The following is a 16,947-nucleotide window of genomic DNA, read 5'->3' as shown; positions in this document are numbered from 1 at the left end:
GGGGAGGTCAACTGCTGTGGCAGCATGAGTTTGGGCTCTCCTCCTGACAAGCACCCTGTCACGCAGGCGGCCTGAGCTTTCAGGTCAGAAGTTTGTTGGGGGGTGTCTGAGCGGCATGTGCTGAGAGGAGTGGGCAGGCTAGTGTGCATGGAGAGGAACCCCATTCCTGCTGAATTGCAGCCTCAGCTCTCCGGGCCCCATCAAAGGGCCCGAGGCACCTGTCTGCCTGAGTAGAACCAAGATTTCTGGGAAAGTGGTGAAGGAATAGGAAGGCTCGGGAAACCCTGCCCTGGGCATGGGGCTGCCTGGGCCTTTTACTGCAGCTACCTACTGCAAACCAAACAAGGGAAAAGAAACAGAAAGATCTGCAAGCTGAGGTTAAGATGTGAACAGTAATATAGAGATGGCTGGAGGATGAATGAAATCTCATGAAATCCACAGTTTCTCTTTCTCAGGTTTTCCTCCTCCCCGGAGCTAGCTAAGCAATTCCACGGTGCCCTATCTGCAGACACACAGCAGCTGAAACTCCAGGAAGGAAGCAGTGGGGACTCTGGAGCATGGAGGTCAGGAAACCAGCAAATGGGGAGGCTGCAGGCACTCAGCAGCCGCTGCTTCTGGCCCAGGAGCAGTGCTGGTGGGTGGGGACAGGGTGGGTGGGGGTAGGGGGAGCGCCAGGAGCCAGGGATGTTAATGAACCATGCTGGGGTCACAGGGGACAAGGGTGAAGTGGGAACTAAAACACACAATCCAGAACCAGCCTCCCACCCCCTGGCTGCAGCCCAAACAAGCGGTGAGATTCTAGCAGAGGGGAAGCTGCATGCACCGGGGTGGGGGCTGAGGCAGGCGGGAGGGGGTCTGCGCCTCTGCAGTAGTGAAAGCGCAAAAAAATAAAAAAATAAAAAGACAACAGGTATAAACCAAGGATCAGGGAGGCAACACACGACAGCCGGCTGAACGGAGGAGCTTCCTACTTACTTCCACATTGCTCTCTAGCGATCCCGCACTGCTGCGCCGCCCTCGCTTCCCTGCCCAGAACATGCAATACCAGAGGTTAGACTCAGACGGGCAGCAGGATGCCGCCACCACCACCAGGCTCAGGTACCCGGCCCACCTGCTGGGTGTGAGGGCAGGGGGAGGGGCTCAGTGGGGAAGCTGGTGGCAGGGCAGTAACTAGTTAATAAAAAAAAACTACGGGATTAAAAAAATAAAAATAAAATTATTTTCAACCAGCTCCTCTCCTGGACTGACAGTCTATGGGGAGGGGCCTCCAGGCAAGCTGAGGCGGGCACACAGGTGGGGCCCAAAGTCCCATGTGCAAGTTGGCCACAGCGGCTGCTGAAGAAAGCTTCTGCAATGACTGACACAAACGAGACGTGGTCCTGCCCAGGGCCTGGCTCTCAGTGGGTTTCAGGCATGTATGGTATGGACCTGCACATACATGCACACACCTCCAGGCAGGGTGGGGACCACGGTCAGGGAAAACGGGACTTCAAGTCCTTTTCCTCTTGGAGCCTCTGGGGCCAAGTGTCTGGTTTGTGCAGAGCCCTGGCCAGGGACAGGAGGAAGGTCGGGGGCTGCTAGGAGGGGCCTGGAGTCCTGCTCCCCTCTGTGGGCACCCCCCTCAGGATGCCACAAGCATTCCTTCGGGGCTCACTGCCAATGCCGTTTTACGTCCCCAGCTCATGGCGCACGAGCACACAGTATGTTAGCCATAGGAGAGGAAGGCTGAGTTTTCCTCTTGGCTCTGGATGCCCAGTGCCCATCCTGGCCTCCACAGTCCTTCCAGAGGACTTCGTCATGGATTCTGGCAGGACATCCAGGCCAGGGGGAACAATGGTGCCCAAGCCGAGGGGTCCAGCCTCCATCAGGTCTCTGGGAATGCAGCCTCCCCTCCATGTTCTCTAGGATGCTGTCCATGCAGCCTGGCCAGGAGTGAGCACCATGCTGGTTCTTGGTCAAGTTTCACAATGATGCAGGACAGGTGGCCCTCTGTCCACGCCAAAGATCAATGGCCTGGCCAGCTCAATTTCCATAGTGAGCAGGGTTCACTCCCAGGTCTGCCTGTCCATCTGAGGCTGGAAATCTTGGCCATGCTGAGCTGGACCCAGGCCCAGACCAGGCCCAGGAGCCTGGAAGATGGAAACTGCCATGTGCCTCTCTGTGGCCCATACCTCTGTGAAAGGGGGTTGCCTGTGGGTCCTCTGGGCCTCAGGGTAGCACCTGACCATGCTGGGCCATGCCCAGGAAAAGGCCTCACTCCTGGGCAGGCTCAGGGGAGGTCCAGTCCTTTTGCCTTGCCTGCTGACCCCTCCCTTCCCCAGCCTAAGTTCCAACTGGGAGCCTGAGGTCCATAGAAGGCCTTGCTGGACTTTGGCAAGTGTGAAAGGGCCTCAGAGCCCACTCAGGACAGGGCCACACAATGGATAAGGCAAGAGAGTTTTCTACCAGTTACTGAGGACCAGGGAAAACTCTTAATCCCAGCCAGAAGAAAGATGAGGGCCACATTTCCTCACCTTCCAGCTGGTGTGAGAAGGGGAGTAACCTTCTCAAGGCCCTCCTCTTCCTGCCCGGCGAGGGCCAGGACTCAGGAGAGCTTTAACTTAAGTAATGTTAAGTGTCTTAGAAGTCATTTCCACTTCTGGATCAACATGAGATGGAGGTGTCCCTACAGGAGCTCTCTGCCCTCATCCCAGAGCCCCTCTCACAGGCACTGCCACAGACACTGCCTGCTTCACATCCGTGTCCAGATGGGTGCACACTGCACACACTGTCCATAACAGAGGAAAGCATGCCAAACAGTGGCTTACCCCCACTCCCCTACACTACCCCTCATCTGCACTCTTTCTAGGGAACCTGCCCCTTTTCTCTGGATCCTGCACTAGCTTCAGGTGAGTCCCGCCCCAGCCAGCACCTCTCCTAGGGCCTGATCAGAAATCACGTCTGGAAGCGGCTCCCAGAGTGGCTCTTCAGAGCCTTCCCCTGCCTGTTCGCGTCAGGACAGACTGTAAGCAGGGCTCTCTGCCTAGGGTCTGCCCGGTGGCCCTTAGCAATGCTGGAGGCCAAGCAGGTGCACCTGCTCAGGGACAACAGCCACACACCCTGGGCCAGGCCCTGTTCTGACCACTGGGCATATGCCAACTCTCTCAGAGACCTTGCAGCTAGGGAAACAGGCAGAGAGCTATAACTTGGCCAAGGCCTGATAGCTAATGAGCAGCAGGCAGAGGGAGAGATCTTATCAGTATGGTTCTGAGATCAGTGTGCTGTGTGTCCTCTGCTGGGCTCTGCTGGGGTGGCCATCCCAAGCGCATCCCTGAGCTGTCTGTATGCAGAGTGCCCATCTTGGGGCAGCAGGTGCTGCTCTGGAAACTGGCCACAGGAACCACCAAGTCTCCCCAGACAGGGCTGCCCTGGTGCAGGACACAGCAGGCCCAGCTCCAAGCCTGGAGTGGTGACAGGTGCAGGCAGGCCCTGTATCCCCGTGGGAACTGATGTGGAGCAGCTTGGCTGGGACCGACAGAAGGACTGCAGGGCCCTCAGAAAGTGTCTATAAGGACTTGAATGAACTGGGGTAGGGGCTAAGGCCCAGTTACACTGTGTCCATGGTCCTAGACAGTCCTTGATCATAGGTCGGCAGGACTCTGGTGCCACTGAAACAAGTGCAGGGCCCCACCAGAAGGAGGGACATGGGGTGAGGCCTCACAGCTCAGTGGAGAGCTTGGGCTAGAGCCAGGCCCCTTCCTCTAGCTCTCAGAATGTCAGGGGCCCCTGGAGGCATCTGCTGCCAATCATGGACATCAAACCATGACTGCCTCATGGGTCTTCAAGGTTCATGAAGGGCTGAGGCCACATTCTTGGTGAGCTGCCTCCTGGATAGAGGTGTGAGCGCAGGTCTGGGGCAGCTTCTCTGAGAGCGGTGACCTGCCAACCACTGAGTGTTGGCTTTCCTGAGGTGACAGACTGTGGGGGCCTTGCCTCTTCTTGGAGAGGTCATCTTGGTGAAGCCACAATGGGTGGGAGTGATGCTGACTCTGAGAGCTATGCTCCACCCTGGTCCAGAGCACCTTATGCCATGTATCCAGCTGCTGAGTCCAGCATCTTCTGGAAGGCTGCTGATGCTGGCCTGTCTCCCTCTGAAGTCACAGGTGGCCAGTCCCCAGTCTGGGGTCTTGGGGACTTCCAGGACTCAAACACCCACCTCACCCTCCAACCTTCCTGGGGTCTGGGGGCTTTCTTTCCTGGGAACTTGTTTCATTGTAGCTTTATCCCTGAGAATACACAATCCCTAGAGTCCTTCTCAGCTCAGAATCCCTAAATGGTGGCGGCAACAGTAACAATAAATGGAAATCGGCCAAACCTTGGAACTCTGACCCTCACATGGCCATGTGCCTGGGCATGGGCTCTGCCTGACACCTGAGCTCTCAGCTCTGGCAGAGTGGACATCTGCGGATGGAGAGCCTCAGTCCCCCAGAGGCTTTGCTGCCTGAGGGGGCTGGGCAGAGGCCAGAGCCCACTCCACTGCACAAATGCAAACACAGGCCCCAGATCCCACCTGCAGAGGCCCACGGGAGTCCAGGTGTGTGTTGCTGGTTTTAAGAAGTCACAGGGAAAACCAGTGGTTCTCAGCCAAGGGTGATTTTGCCCCCTAGAGCACACCTGGCAATTTTTGGAGACATTACTGACTGTCATGGCTGAGAGGTGGAGCCAGGGATGCTGCTGACCTCTTGCACAGAAATGTCCCCACAGCCAAAGATTATCAGGCACAAAATGTCAACAAGGCTGCCATTGAGAAGCCCTGGGTTAACCCTCATGCTGGCAATGGATTTCTGATTTTCACTATGGAGGGAAAAAAATGACAAGACAAAAGCAAAGGAAAAATCCAACTCAAAAAAGAAGAAGAAGAAGAAAAAGAAAAAAGAAAAAAATTTCTGGGAAATAAATAAGCCAAACAAAGGGAGACAGAGCTGCTGGCGAGGCAGGTACCACATGGGGTCATGAGCTGGCTCTCGTAGTGGGACCTGGAGCTGGCCACTCGGTGATGCCTGAGGCAGGGTGGGATGGGTGAATCCCTAAGAAAGGAGGGGCCGCTGGGTCCCAGGAGAAGCGGCAGCTTATCTCAGCCTGAGAGGATCTCCCCCAACAAAGCAGGGGCCCCTGGGGCCAGGATACCTGGAGCCTCGGGGCACATAGGCGCCAGGGTCCAGGAGCCTAAAGTGCTGGGCACAGCCCCCTGCCCCCTGTGCAATGCCCGGCAACCCCCATGCCCTGCAGACCCCGAGCCTCCTCCCAGGAGAAGCTGACTGGCTAGACATGACGAGTAGGGGGCCGAGGACACTGCCAGGGTGCACCCCTCACTCCACAGCTCCTCTGACAGTGCAGCAGGCAAAGCAGGCTGGAACAGCACTCACAGGCGCTTAGCTTAGGTCTGCTCCCACACCTCCCTCCTTCACCTGCCCAGCCACGAGGGCTTGGTCCTGTGAGGGCCGGCAGGAGAAGCTCCTTGCTCCCTGATACCCAGGCACAGCTTTCCCCCAATCTGTGCCCCAGGAAAGCTGGGAGGCTTGAGGGGTGCTGCTTGCTTGGGGGTTAACAGGCTGGCAGCAAATTAAACACACAGAAACAAAGAACAATAAAAATCACAGTTTCCACCAGGGCTTTCCTGAGTCCTAGGGCCAGTTGTGGCTGCCGATTCTGGGCTGGACAGAGGCCAGAAGGGAGGCCTCTGGGGAGAAGGCAAGACAGGGATAGCGGGAGAAGAGTTTCAGACACAGCTTAGAGAGCTTTACTCCGTCTCATTCATCAGCATAAAGCGCAGGGTGTGGCAAGAGAGTGCAGGGCACACCCACCAGCAGGCCTGGCTCACTTGTGAGAGTGCTTTTCAGAAAATAAAGAACAAATAAAACCCCTGGAAGAAGAAAGGGAGAGTGGAGGTGGTAACTGCCTTGCTGTTCTGCCTCTGACAATTTGGTCCTGTTTTCTTTGGCCTTTTGGTGATGCCTTCTCTGCATGAGCATGTGCTGCTGTGATTTGGGGACTGTCAAGGAAAACCCAGCAGGGCTCGGTACAAGCCCTGCACCGCCAGCCACCTGCATCACCTTCCCAGCCCGCAATGCATGTCCCAACCACGGGGGTGCCTGTCTGAGACCCAGGCTCAGCTCTTACCAGCTTCCGACAGGTCCCTCAGGGAGCTGCTGAGGGCACTGCGCTTGAGGCCCTCGCTGCCAGCGTAGCTGTCGTCCAGGCAGGCCCGGCTCAGAGTTCCACTGCCCGGCTCCTTTTTGAGGCTGGAGCACTGGGACATGCTGGGCCGCACGACACCCTTCTGTTTCTCGAGCTCCGCTGCAAGGGAGGAGCAAGGGCCCAGTAAGTGGAGCATAGCCTGGAGAGGGAAGGGTGGGGTGGGGCAGAGCTAGGACCCCCCAGGAGGAGATGAAGAGGACCACCCTCGGTTCAGAGCTGGCACTGTACCAAGTCTCCATCTACCCAAACTGGGGAAAAAGGAAGGGTGAGCATCGTCTTGGGAGAGAGGTGTGATGGCTACCTTCAGGATAAGGGAGACCAAACAAGATCCCAAAAGGGAGGTGGTGGGAGAGGGCAGCGTGCAGTGTGGTCCACAGAATGGCAGCCACTCCCAGGCATGAGGGTCCCAGGGAGACAGAGACGCTGGGTCTGGAGATGAGCAGGTGTCAACCTGCCTCTCATGGAAGGGCCAGAGGTAGGCACACCTGACCCTCCAGGTGGTGAGGCTTGGAGCCCAGAGAAGCAGGGGTTATCATCAGCTCTAACAGAACCCAGGTGATGGGTGTGGCCGTGACCTCATCAGTCTGCCAGGGAATATAAAACCACGTTGAAGTACAAAGCTCAGCTCCAGAACTCTGGGAGTTCTTGTCCCATGGAGTGACCAGGAACCAAAGGGCCTCCAGCTGGGCCTCTGAAGCCCTGGCTCTCATCGGGAGGCCTCTGCCACCCCCCTCCCTCTGTGTCATCTTCTGTGGCCGGGGCAAGTGGTCTGCCAGTCACATGGACAGAAAAGACCAGGGCACCTCATTTCTGTGGGCTCAGAATCGCCGGGCTGCTGGCTTCTCCCCGGGAGGCCTGCGACTTACACTCTATCCGGTGCTTCTCCATCTCCTGCACCTCTGCAATGGACTCCCGCAGGTCATCACTGAATTTCTTTCGGTCTTGAGGGTTGGGAGCATTGAAGTTTATTAACACCTTCACGTCTGCTCCAGGGACTGCAGATGTGAGCCGGATGCCATTGGGGTAGTCTGCAAAGGAGAGGAGTGGAGAACCAGTGGGCCCTGCATTCTCTGCCCTTGTGCTTCTGGTCAGGAAGATACCAGTATGGGATGGGCGTGACAGAAATTATCAGAATGCAGGCTCTCAGCAGGCACGTCTGAGGGTGAGAAAACGCTTCCATAGTGCAGACTGGAGGGGCCACCAGACAACCTCCATCTGCCATCTCAGGTCTGTGCTCCTTCATATGTAAGTCAGACCTGGCTCAGACCTGGTTGCTCTGAGGAGAACCTCTCCAACCTGAATGTCAAGGCACCCAGACCCTTCATTTCCACTCTGCCTGGGGTTAGAGACAGCAGCCATGAGCTGAGTCAAGAGGAGAAGTGGCATCCTGTGCTTGGTGGAGTCTTACCTGTCATTTTAGATAGTTCTAAGAGGAGACTGAGCTCTCTTCTCTCCCAAATGGCCTCCAGACCCTCAGCAATGCTGGGGTCCACTGTGGGTGCCCCACAGTCAACACACTCTATGTTGAGTGCAGTGTCTTTCTGCTCAGACCTGCCTGGTACCACTTCTGAGCTCAAGGGGCCTTTGGGGCTTTGGTCTCCTGGAAGCACCTCTCCCCTCTGGGAATCGAGCTTCAGCCACTGGGAGTTTGAAGGATCGTGACTCAAACACCAACCCACCTTTGACCCATGTCAAGGCTGAAAACTCAAATGCTTAGAAGCGCAAGTGAGTCTCCTGATGCAGGTGGGTCTGTGAGCAGCCAAGGGCATGGGGTGGACAGTACAGCCAGGACCCCACCACGCAGGGATGAGGGCAGGGATGCCCAACACTTCTCATTTTTCGGAAGCCAAAAATATTAATGTGAGGATTTAAATATCAGCTCAACAAATTTTTAAAAGTATACAAACTAAATATAACATAACTGAGCCAGATCGACCCAGGGCCTGACAGTATGTGAACCCTAGTGTGAAGGCACAGCCTGTAGGAATGTGAGGTCAGTTCTCACTAGCATCTGTGTCCATGACCATGGGGGCGAGCCCTCGGAGTCTAAAACTGATCCAGGCACAGCTTCTGTCTGGAACTCAGTCTGGCCAGGCTGCTGCTGGTGTGGGGGACACCAGCCTGCCTGGTGCTGCCAGGTGGAAACTGAAGCAAGGCAGGCCTTTTGGCCTTGGGTGGGGCAGACATTTAGGATAAAGAAGAGGCAAAGGGCCCAGCCCGTGTGGATCAAGGGTTGAGGGCTGACCCATGAACCAGGAATCACAGTTTGATTCCTGGTCAGGGCACATGCTCTGGTTGTAGGTTTGACCCCCAGTGGGGGACTTGCAGGAGGCAGAAGATCAATAACTCCCTTATCACTGATGTTTCTCTCTCTCTCTCTTTCTCTCTCTGAAATCAATAAAAACATTAAAAAACAACAATCTGTTCCAAACAACAAAAAAAGCAGAGGCAAAGAGCCCCAAATCCAGGCCCTGACGCTTTCCACTTGCAGATGGAAGGCCGAACAGACAGCATCACAGCCGCCTGCTTGAGAGGCGGAGGCGTCCCCGCTGCTGGAGACACCATGGCGCTCCATCAGGGCAGTCCTCCCCCAGGCAACTCCAGAACACATGGGGCGGCAGAACCACCACCCACCGTCTCAGGAAGGTTGGTCTAGCCTGCAGCTTGGACCTCCAACAGGAAGAGAGGAAGGGTACAAGGACGTGAGCAGGAACAGCGTCAAAAGATAAAGCCAGTGGGGGTTTCCTGGTTGGAAGCCAGCTACCCTCCAATCCCCAGGCTTCTGTGACCCACTTCCAACCAAAGGTCTTCCAACTGTACTTAAGAATAAATCCTGACCACGCATTTCCTCTGTGCCAGGAGTGCTTTATGTGTATCTAATCCAACGATGTAGACATTGGCATCACCCCATTTTACAGACAAAGGAAACGCAGCCCCAAGAGGTTAAGAGACAGGCTACATAGCGCTTACCATGAGAACTGGGACTGGAGCCTGGTGGCTGGCTCTGGGCCCAGCCCCGGACCTGTACGGCCTGTGTCACCTTCACCTGTTTGTCTGCCCACATCTGCATATCATCCGTGCCATTTGCTTCATGCTGTCTTATCAGCACTTTATTTAAAAAAATTTACTCTGCCCTAAATATTCTTATCACCTGCCAGAAGTAATAGTAAAAATAAACCTAGCAAGCACCACATACGATGTTATTAAATTCTTCCTGATTACTACTGCTTATCAGAGAGCATTGGAGAGCTACCCTGGGCTTCCGTCCCTGATGGTGCAGAAGGAAGGAGGGAGGACAGAAGCGGAGGGTGGGTCCCAGCCACTCGTGCTCAGGGCCCCAGCCGAGGGTAGCCCAGCGCAGACTCACACTGGCTCTCGAAGAGCAGGACCTGCATGCCGCACAGGGAGAAGGACTGTCGGAAGTTGTATGTCACTGAGTTCTTCTTCTTCTGGAAGATCTTGGTGACCTGGGAGAGAGAGAGACAGAAGCTGAGCCACTTCATCTGCCCGGTCCTGAACAGCTCTGGAGTTCAGGACTGAAGATGGACTGATGGCAACATGTGCTCCTATAAGAATTACTCTGCAGCTCAGAAGTCAGGGGCTGCTGCAGGAGGGAGAACCAACCCAGGGAGGAGCACACACTGATCATGCCAACCACGCTCTGACGTGGACACTGTGCTTTGTTCCTGGGAGACCTCGGTGCCATCCTGGTCGGCAACAAAGCCCCTCAACCCAGCAGAGAGGTGGCAGGCATGTTACCTCATGTGGCACTGAAGACACCGTGCAAGGGTCTGATGTCCAGGGCCTTACCTGATCACTGTATCCTCAGAGATTAATTTCACAAAGGAAACAGATTCAGAGGTGTGAAGTGACTTGGTCAAGGTCAGGATGCTTAATAAATAACTTGAACCCACACATGTGATTCCCACCTCAGGAATCACAGAAGTGCAGCTGGTCCTCATGCAGGTGGGGACTAGGGAGGGGACCTCTAGCAAGAAAGTCTGTGGCATGCAGGGGGGACAAAGGTCTAAGAACAGGTTCCTCCTGCTCTCTGCAGAGGCATCTTCATCCCCATCAGCTCACATCAGTACACTCCTTTTGGGGGGGCAAGAGCTCCTCCATCTCCCTTTGGGGATCCCCCTTCTCTGCCACCCTCAATCATTAGTCCTGGAGACTGTGGCCCAGCTTTAGCCACTGAGACAGCACCACACCTGCCTGGCCCCATGACTAGCTCAGGCTTGGGCACAGGGAGCAACAAGACCTTTGCTGGATTCTTAGTAAGATAATCCCACTGGGGGCCAAGGAGACACGAATAGCCTGGGGCTGCTGGGGCTGACTTTCCCATCTTGGTTAGGGCTAGCGTGAGAAGGGAGCCCACACAGAGGAGGAGCCCACAAAGGTGAGAGATGGGGATCATCAAAAGGAGTCCTGCTGACATGCTTGAGCCTCTGGAGCAGCCAGGGCTGAGGCTCCAAGTCCCCCTCTGGACTCACATAAGTCAACGAAGCCCCATTTTCAACAGTAGCAGTTTGTGTTAGATTCTGCTCCTGGTAACCCAAAGATCTGTGCTAACTCCACCCTGTCACCTCCACCCCCACCTGTGTGGGTATTTCCCCACGTGCAGGCACATAGCCAGGTCTCCCTATGTAGCAGCTGTCAGCCACAAATCCATGGGGAACCACGTACCACCAGGAGGTCGTTGAACAGGAAGATTTCTCGCTGGTGCAGCCCAAGTTTCTGGGGCTTATTTGGGTCTGGAACCTCGAAGAGTCGGCAGTAACAGACCAGCCGCCGGTGAGGCAGAGAGAGGACCTGTAAGGGGAAGGGAAATGCTGTGCTCAGTAGCTGGCCACACCTCGGGGCCTGGGCAGCACAGGAATCTGGCCTGAGTGCAAGGTACCCAGCTCTTGGGCCTCGTGTTCAAAAAATGCCTTTTCTTACAAACCATGCAGAAGGCACGGTGTTTCTGGCTTGTAGCCATTTTCCCGCTCTGTCTGTGGGACCTGGATAAGTGTGCTGCTTCTGTTCCATTCTTTCAGACAGGCACCAGACTTCTTAAAGCACCATGCTCACATGTGAGCCCCCAGCTAGAGAGGAATGCTTGTTTTCTGAGTCCCCACAAAGTGCCCATTAACCCCTGTAAACGTTTTTCTAGAGTCTACTCTAGATGAGGAAACTGAGGCACAGAGAGGTGGAACAAGTTGCCTCAGCCACAAAACCAAGAAGCTTCAGAGCCTCCAAATTGCTCCACTCCCCCAGCCCCTCCTAAATGATTTCAACATTTCTGAAGCCTGAAAGGCCCTATCCAAACCCTGAGCCAGCATTCACTGCTCTTTGGGGCCTGGTCTGACCCTCTGCTCTGAACACACCTATCACAGGTTTAAAGAGCCCCCACCTTGCCGCAGGCCAAGCTGCTATTAGGTCTGGTCTGACCAAACCATCATGGAGGCCTGCTAGTGGCTCTGGGAGTGCCGAAGATCCCGCAGGAGACAGAGGAGTTAGCAAGGAGATAGCACACGCCCGTGTAAGATCCCCAGAGGGTAAGCATAGTGGCAGCCAGGGAGCATTAACTCTGCAAAGGGTGCCAACTCTGTAAGGGTGCCCTGGTGGAGGGTGCCCGAGCTCAGCCCATCAGAGGACGAGATAAGGGGCACACTCAGGAACAATGTTTTCTGGAGCAAAAGCACAAAGGAAGGAGGAGGGTGGGATGTGGGGCTAGAGAGGTGGAAGAGGGCAGGTCACGGAAGTATCCAGGGGTCCTGGTCTCTCTCTGGGGAAACTGGGAAGAGGGAGGCAGTCAGAAGGTTTTGTGCTGCTGACTCGGCTGACCATGAGCGGTGAGGACAGACACAGGAGGGATGTGTCATGGGACTGCAGGCTGGCAGTGTGTGCATGTCCCCAAGGGACATGCAGGCATACCTCCGCAAGGCTGTGGCCGTAGAGAGGATCCTGATGTAGGAGCAAGTTTTGGGGGGCAGAGTTGGGCTGGGTGGGGAAAGAAAAGGCCCTCCAATGCACATCAGAATCGGTATCTTAGGGTCTGGGAACAAACCTGGGTATCTGAGCTCAGCCGGGCCCAGGTGAGAGGGAAGGGGACTATCTGCCTTCAGCCTGACCTCACAGCCCTCCCCGTGAGGCTGTGATCTCTGGGCCTGCAGAGATTTGAGGCTGGGTTAATTATCAAAATCAAATTTTTATTGCTCTTGAATTAACTGTGGATGTGGGAGCAGGGAGATGTGGGCACACTGGGAACCCCCAGGGTGGGGTATTAGCCAGAATGAGAAAGCAGAGAGATACTCACACAGCCAAGCCCATGATGCAGGGATCCAATCTACATGGGGAAACACAGTAAACAAAAAAAAAGAGATCAATGTTCCAAAAGATGCATCTGGGGCCCAAGGAAACTAGAGGCAATTGCCAAAGAGGCAATGGCCCTCCTAAGGCACCTTCCCTTACTCTATCCAGCCACACCCAAGAGGAGAGGCAGGGGTGCCTCTCACTGGCAGGCTGAGGGCATTCCCAAGTCACCACAGAAATGTACAACCCTGCCTGCTGGCTTATTAAAAGCCTCAGGTTCTCAACTGTAACACAGAGCAAATGGTTGTTATTCCAAAACATCAGAAGCCACTTAAAGAAACCCAAATCAGGAAAGAATTCTCCAGACCTGCCTGAAAGGTGCATCAGGGCTACCAGCAGAAGCTGAGGCCAGCAGGGCACCTGGGTGGGAAGGGGGATGTGAGCACCTCAGGCCCTCCAGCAGCTCCCCTGGGACACAAGGCCACCACATACCGGCTTCTTCCCCACGATAAGCTTCTCCACCTTCTGCACCTGGGACACATGGTCTTCATTGGTCTTTAGTTCCCGCTTGCGGATCCGTTCATAGATACCAATCAGTGTCTCCCGGGGAATGTCCTCGCCATCATCTACACCTGGGCAGGAGACAGTGGCGAGGCGTCAGTCAGGCCAGGGCTTGGGTGGTCCATTCAGCCTCAAGCCCCAGGCTTATTCCAATTTACCAGTTTCTAAACCAAATCAGACAGCAATCCCTTTCACCAGTCAGCAGAACCACATACCTTCCACACCCACAGCTACCAAACATCCTCAGTCAACCACAAATTCCTCAGAATCCTTCCACCAGGGACAAGGCCAGCACATTCACCTGGACAAGCGTAGCAGGGCTGCTCAGAAGGCTGATCCTGATCACAGCCCATGGGGTGGGCACACTATCCCCATTCCACAGACAAGAAAGCCAAGGCTTGGGGAAGGTGCTGGGTTGGGGTGAGGGAGGCTATTTGACAGGGTTTATAAGTTCAGGCTCTAACACTGGGCCCAAATCCTCCCTTCACCCCTTGTTAGCCTGTGACTCAGTCTTTCTGAGCTGGGCATCTGTGAAAACGGCCATCAAGAGCACAGGTGACTCCTCAGGGCTATGTGAGGAAGTATGAGCAGCTGGTGGTGTGCCCATAAAGTGAGAGTTGGGAGCATCTGAGCAGTTTTGCCAGCTGTTGTCCCACATCACATGCGCAGAATCCGGGGGCAGGACTCAAATCCGGACTGCTAAGACAACAAGTGCATACCTTCTGCAATACCACTGTGAAAATTGCTGTCAGAAAAGAAACAGCCCTACTCACAGGAGAAACATAAACCCATACCTATCCTCAGACCACAGAGGGGCACAAGTCCAGAGGCCTGATAAAACTGTTGGTGAGGCTGTGGGGAGGGGCCCGCGACGCCCTTCAGACCTAGCAGAGGGCCTCACTGTGAGTGCTCTGCGCAGGGAGTGCTCTGAAGTCAGCCTCCCCGCCCCTCAGGGGCAGCCAAGCTTGGGAAGAGGGTGGTTCTGCCATCTCCTGGTGGCCTCTGCTTTCTCCAGCCTTCCTATTATGGAGGTGCCCACCACCAGGGGGCGCACTGGGCAGTTCCAATCCCAGGGAGGACACAGAGGTCCCCAGGATTGTCTGACCCAGCAGCGGGACTGACAGAGCAGCCTTTATTACAAAAGTAAACACAACAGTAGAAACTTTAAACAGCTCTTGACTTTAGACCAGCTTTTTTTTTCCCTTTTTAAAAAATATGACACCTCTTCCCTGGCTGCTCGAAGATGGGCCGACATCACGAACGACACAGTAACTATCCGGAACAGGAAGTTTACGGCCAGCAGACTGTTCCGGGGAAAGAAATGCTCACTGACGTCCTTCGTGCTGGGAAGTCAGTAGTACCCAAGACAGGAATTCGAGAAAAACCAGCCAAAGTGTACAAGGCCATACCAGGTGCCATCTTTGTGTCTGGATTGAGAACTCATTCTAGTGGGGGACAGACAACTGGCTCTGGCATGATTTATGATTCCTTGGATTACACAAAGAGAAATGAACCCAAACACAGACTTGTATGAGAAGACGGCCTCAAGAAAACAGAAAGGAACGCAAGACCGGAATGGAGAAAGCCAGGGGACTGCAGAAGCCAGTGTGGATGCTGCAAAGAGAGCCGGAGGTGGGATGACAGAGCAGTGAAGATTCTTCAGGGGCTTTATCTGTGCTGTCTGGGCAGATTTTCACTAGAGGATTAATAAATTAAGAACTTTTAGGTGAATAAAATAAAAATAGGATACCATTTCTAAGGGGACCTCAGTGCTGCAGCTGGTATTTCCAAGGAGAAGACATAGTTCCTGCCCCCTGCTGCCCAGGGACCCCAGGTGTTCAAGGCCCAGCCATCAGCCACATGGAGTCAGCTGGAGGACAGCTGTTCCCGTTTAATTCCTTTCCCATCTCACGCCAAGAAGGCCTCCCTTCTTGCTGCCTGCCTCACAGCACCTGTCTAACATGGGCCCACCTGGAAGGGAGGGCAGCCTCAGCCTCAGGGCCCAGCCAGAAACAGCTAGTGCTGGAATCAACAGCAGTACTGTCTTTTCTCTCCATGTATTCATTTCCATGGCTGCCTATGTGTGGCAAATGCTACTGGCTTCCCATCACAGTGGTAATATACAGTTCCTTTAAAAATGTATTTAAATAAGTAGACAAAAAAAGGCAAGTTCGCCCAGCCGGGAGTGGCTCAGCGGTTGAGCATCGACCTGGGATCCAAGCGATCGGGGTTCGATTCCCAGTCAGGGCACATGCCCGGGTTGCGGGCTCGATCAATGACTCTCTCACCATTGATGTTTCGATCTCTCTCTCTCCCTTTCCTTTCCTCTCTCGGAAATCAATAAAGATATTTAAAAAAAAAAAAAAAAAGGCAAGTTGGTTTCAAGAGAACCATGAAGTGTACAGGATGGGTGGCTGGGCAGATGCTGGGAGGGGTGCAGCAGTGACGGGGGTGGATGTGCTGGCCCGTCTGTCCAGCTCACGCCTGTTGGAGGCCTCGGAGATCCCAGCACCCAGGCTCCATTCTGGGCTCCTACACATGCTCCCAACCAGGCCTGGTCAACCAGTGTCCGGCCTGGCCCTCTGGTGCTGTGATGAGCTGGTTTCTCAGGTCTCTGCCCTGTGACTAAATCCCCTCTCCCTGGACCTGCGGACACCTGTTCACCCTTTAGTAACAAGCTAAAAACATCACTTTCTCGCAGAGTTAGAACCCCTGCATCTCCAGACCCAGGCGTGTGCTACCCATGTGTACCCCTAGGATGGCACTCGCTCTTTATGGCAATTTGTGCTGTGTTCACTCATTCTTGGGACCAACACTGCCCAAAGACCCCTGAACAAGAACTGGGTGTGCTGGAGCCAGGCCCCGTGCTCTCTCTGTACCCAGCATGAGGCTATGTTGCCTTCGCCTCTCACCCCACACAGGGCTGGGGCTCATGCTTAGAGGGTGTCCGTGGAGGCTGTGTATCTGAGCCTGGGGCCGAGCAGCTCACCTCGGAGATTCTTGACAAAGTCCTCCAGCTTCATCTTGCGCTCGGGCTTGACGTTGGGGCTGTACATGTCCGTATTGAGCAGGATAATAGCGAAGGCCAGGATGAAGATGGTGTCTGGGTTTCGGAACTGCCGCACCACCCCAGGGTTGCAGATGCAGTACCGCTGGCTGGGGGTGCGGAGAGGGAGGGGGGTGAGGACCACCTCAGTCAGGCAGGGAGTGAGTCTGCCACAGCTCCACCTGGCGCTACACAGTGGAGGCTGGACACTGCCCTCAGAGCCTGGCTTCTGCAGCTGGTGAACAGGAATAACACTTGCCTGGCAGAGAGCTGGCCTTGGCTGTCCATTGCCCCTTCTCACCTGTGCTGGAGCTGGCAATGGCTCTCAGGGTGAAGACCACATTCCCCAGGCTCCTAGGACCTGGTACAGCCACAGGATTATGTTCTGGCCAATGGGATATGGGCACCTTCAGGGCTGTGCCTTAAAAGACAGGGGTGAGCCCAGCCAGCCTGGCTCAGAGGTTGAGCACTGACCTAGGATCCAGGAGATGGCGGTTTGATTCCCAGCCAGGGCACATGCAGGCTCGATCCCCAGTGGGGGTTGTGCAGGAGGCGGCCGATCAATGACTCTCACATCATTGATGTTTCTATCTCTCTCTCCTTCTCCCTTTCTCTCTCCGAAATCAATAAAATTTTTAAAAAATTAAAAAAAAAAAAAAAAGGCAGGGGTGTGCCCTCCACTCTCTTGCCCTGCCTGGAACAGGGTGTGAGAGTGGGTGTTGGACCTGAGGTAAGAAGAGCCTGTCCCCACACCAGCTGGGAGGGGGACACACTTCCCTCTCTTTTCAGCTGTGGCTGCTGGGGCA

The 16,947-nt window shown here is 54.9% G+C and overlaps 1 protein-coding gene across 13 annotated transcripts in view; it reads right to left on the bottom strand.

The window, feature by feature from the left end:
• The window catches only part of IQSEC1 (IQ motif and Sec7 domain ArfGEF 1), a gene marked incomplete at its 5' end in the record, with an annotated part of 201,931 nt that overhangs the window by 20,191 nt on the left and 164,793 nt on the right, over nt 1-16,947 (bottom strand). For 10 of the 13 annotated variants that reach the window (XM_081138969.1, XM_081138974.1, XM_081138977.1 and 7 more), the window contains 8 exons: nt 976-1,025; nt 6,160-6,336; nt 7,104-7,265; nt 9,605-9,704; nt 10,924-11,049; nt 12,539-12,568; nt 13,027-13,166; nt 16,085-16,251. In XM_081138969.1, coding sequence (XP_080995095.1) covers nt 976-1,025; nt 6,160-6,336; nt 7,104-7,265; nt 9,605-9,704; nt 10,924-11,049; nt 12,539-12,568; nt 13,027-13,166; nt 16,085-16,251 — 952 coding nt within the window. The remainder of the gene's footprint in view (nt 1-975; nt 1,026-6,159; nt 6,337-7,103; nt 7,266-9,604; nt 9,705-10,923; nt 11,050-12,538; nt 12,569-13,026; nt 13,167-16,084; nt 16,252-16,947) is intronic. The other 3 variants (XM_081138970.1, XM_081138976.1, XM_081138971.1) reach the window with 1 other exon arrangement.

Source organism: Miniopterus schreibersii (genome assembly GCF_964146895.1).
Source record: "Miniopterus schreibersii genome assembly, chromosome: 5".
NCBI classification, from domain to species: Eukaryota; Metazoa; Chordata; class Mammalia; order Chiroptera; family Miniopteridae; genus Miniopterus; species Miniopterus schreibersii.
This window is presented reverse-complemented; position numbering and strand designations above follow the sequence as displayed.